Source organism: Candida margitis (assembly GCF_024628925.1).
Source record: "Candida margitis strain CBS 14175 chromosome Unknown scaffold152, whole genome shotgun sequence".
In the NCBI taxonomy this organism is placed as follows: domain Eukaryota; kingdom Fungi; phylum Ascomycota; class Pichiomycetes; order Serinales; family Debaryomycetaceae; genus Lodderomyces; species Lodderomyces margitis.
In genome coordinates this window covers 1-2,560 of record NW_026261851.1, presented here as the reverse complement: position 1 = coordinate 2,560, position 2,560 = coordinate 1, and the positions used below count along the sequence as shown (strand labels likewise).

Below are 2,560 nucleotides of genomic sequence, written 5' to 3'. Positions count from 1 at the left end.
CTTCATAATCGCACATATTTTGAACCATCAGATCAAAATCCATGCGCTCTTGCTCGTCATCGAAATGGTAAGGTCCTGAGCGATGGGCAAGTGCAACTGTGACGAAGGCAGAAAACAAAACGGCAAATTTCATGGTGATGATGTAGTTACTTTTACGAAACTGCCCTTCAAAGTCAGTTAGATGTATAGGGTATATATATTGCATCAACTAAATCAGATCGTCCATAGTCACTTTCTATCCAATCTGCGGACATCCATTGATTACACTTTTTAGTTATGCCGGTTGAAAATGGAAACGGGAAGATAGCCTTTTGTGTTTGGTGTGCCACTTTTTAATCTTGGCGAGGAAGGTCCAGCTAGGAGATTTAGGTAGTTGAATGAGACATTTGAAGCTACCTAAGCAGTAATAAACAACGGCAAGGTATAATTGATATAAAAAGATAGATCAAAAAATGTGTATAACCAAACATTCAAAACTTTGGATAAGATCAATTCTCAAAACTGAAAATACACATGGGTATTTTTGTTAGCTGATTGAACTCCCCAACTCATCATCTCTACACAGGTGATGATTTTTCTGTTCTGTCGTCTCGACACATTCCAAGGCAAGAACATTATCAGATTGGTAAACTTCTTGCACAATCATTCCATTCTCCGTACAGTTTTTTCCAAATCCTGCAACATCCAAATTACGCCGTTTGTAATTTTGGAGATGAACTAATCTCCATCTAATACATAATCCATCGCTATTGCTGATGTAACAAGATGTTCTCATTTTAGGCTTCTCAACTTGTTGAAAGCTCCTGCCTGTCTTCTGAGAAATCCAATACATTGCTAATGTTATGGTGGATTTTATCATCCCCTTGACTACTGATTTTGTGGTTCGGCAAAGGATTGGAGGAAGACCCCAGACTTCACACATCAACAATTGTGCATCAACCAATTTCGCAATTTCGAATTCAAGTTGCTTTTCCTCATCGTCGCTAAAATCAGAGTCCGGATGGGAAAATTGGTGAAAAGCAGAGTCTGAAGGAAGTGAAAATTGGTGATGTTGTTGATTATGGTAACGGTCAGTGAATGAGTTGCTCCAGAATGAGAATAATAATAAGCAAATAATTATTATAGTAGCTGTATTCATGCTTGCTTCACGATCTTGATAAGAAAGGTTAAGCAAAGGTGTGAATATTATTCACAGAAATTAGAAAATTATATATAATGGGAAAATGGCAGCAACACTTCAAATCTGTGAAATTCCATCAACCTACCCTCTAATCACCATCTTTTGAGCTAGCTGTATAGCTAATAATGCAACCCATATCATCATCATCATCGTGCCCATGTGTCTGTATTCGCGATAGTGGATTGCAAACCCTAGACTCCCTCAGTTCCTCACCCCTTTCAAGTTTTGCAACCAACAAAAGATAGCAGCAAAACAGATCCTCATTTCTCTCAGCACCACCGAAATATACATCAAACTGACAAACTTAGAGCGTAAGCAGATCTATTTTTGTTAAAACATGGCATATTCATTCAACTCATTGAGCTGGAATTGGCAATGTGTTCTTCTTTTGTTGATCCACAGTGACACCGGAGATTCCATTTTTGGCTCCTTTTCTTGTCGTGATTAAAGTTTGTTGGATATGATGAGCTCATCACTTGGTTGTATGGTGACGTGTAGAGGTTTGTGTCTGTGTGTCTGTGTGTGTTAATTTATGTGTGGAGAAAAAGGGATATAAAAGTATTTGATGTGATGTGTAGCCAACACACATAAAAAGTGGACTTGATGTTATACTTCTGATAAGTATAATGCATGTGAAGTGTTTTTGCAATTAAAGAAGAAGATTAAAATAACTTATGGGGCGGGGTTTTTAATAGAATGTAGGGTATTAATTAAAAACAATACAATACAATTATATGTAACGTCTGCGTCACTTGTCACCTGGATTCACGGCGATATTCGATTTTGTCCCGGCCGTGAGATGGTTAGTTATAGTGCAAAACCTTATAGCGTTCTAGGTCAAAACCAAAAAAGCCAAGGAATGAGAGGAAAATTTCTTTGTGCTGCTTTCTTTATACTAATTAATTTACTATATATAGAACTTCCATTCCTTCGTAGAGAATTAAGGGGAATTATAATGATACATCATTCTTCTCATATTAAAGTGTGATAAATTGACTGNTCGAATATATAAAAAGATCAAGCTACTTAACAAAATAGACACTGTCATCATCCAATGTATCATGTGATTCAAATGTGTAGAGTACAAACCGCAGCATTTTCTTCATAGTATACCGGAAAATTTCCTTGGCTTCCTACGGTTGGCCTTTGCCTTTTTGATCGCCTTTTCGATGTCTTTTTGACAATATCCCCCAGCTTCTAAGAACTCGATGGCAATAGCATACAAGCCCTCGCGATGAGGCATCGATCTCACATCTGTCCATGGTGTAAATACAAATTCTCGATTCAATAAAGGGTCACGGCAAACCACTCCTACAGCTTCATAATCGCACATATTTTGAACCATCAGATCAAAATCCATGCGCTCTTGCTCGTCATCGA

The 2,560-nt window shown here is 37.7% G+C and overlaps 2 protein-coding genes across 2 annotated transcripts; both read right to left on the bottom strand. All coding sequences in view use genetic code 12, as the record gives it.

The window, feature by feature from the left end:
* Positions 1-526: 526 nt before the first annotated feature.
* CANMA_003690 (uncharacterized protein) lies at positions 527-1,138 on the bottom strand (the record flags this gene model as incomplete). Its single annotated transcript, XM_051815888.1, has 1 exon — positions 527-1,138. The coding sequence occupies one exon, from the start codon at positions 1,136-1,138 to the stop codon at positions 527-529; it is 612 nt and encodes a 203-aa protein (XP_051670710.1).
* Positions 1,139-2,282: 1,144 nt separating this feature from the next.
* On the bottom strand, positions 2,283-2,540 carry CANMA_003689 (uncharacterized protein; the record flags this gene model as incomplete). Its single annotated transcript, XM_051815887.1, has 1 exon — positions 2,283-2,540. One exon carries the CDS (start codon positions 2,538-2,540, stop codon positions 2,283-2,285), a length of 258 nt encoding a protein of 85 aa, XP_051670709.1.
* Positions 2,541-2,560: the final 20 nt, after the last annotated feature.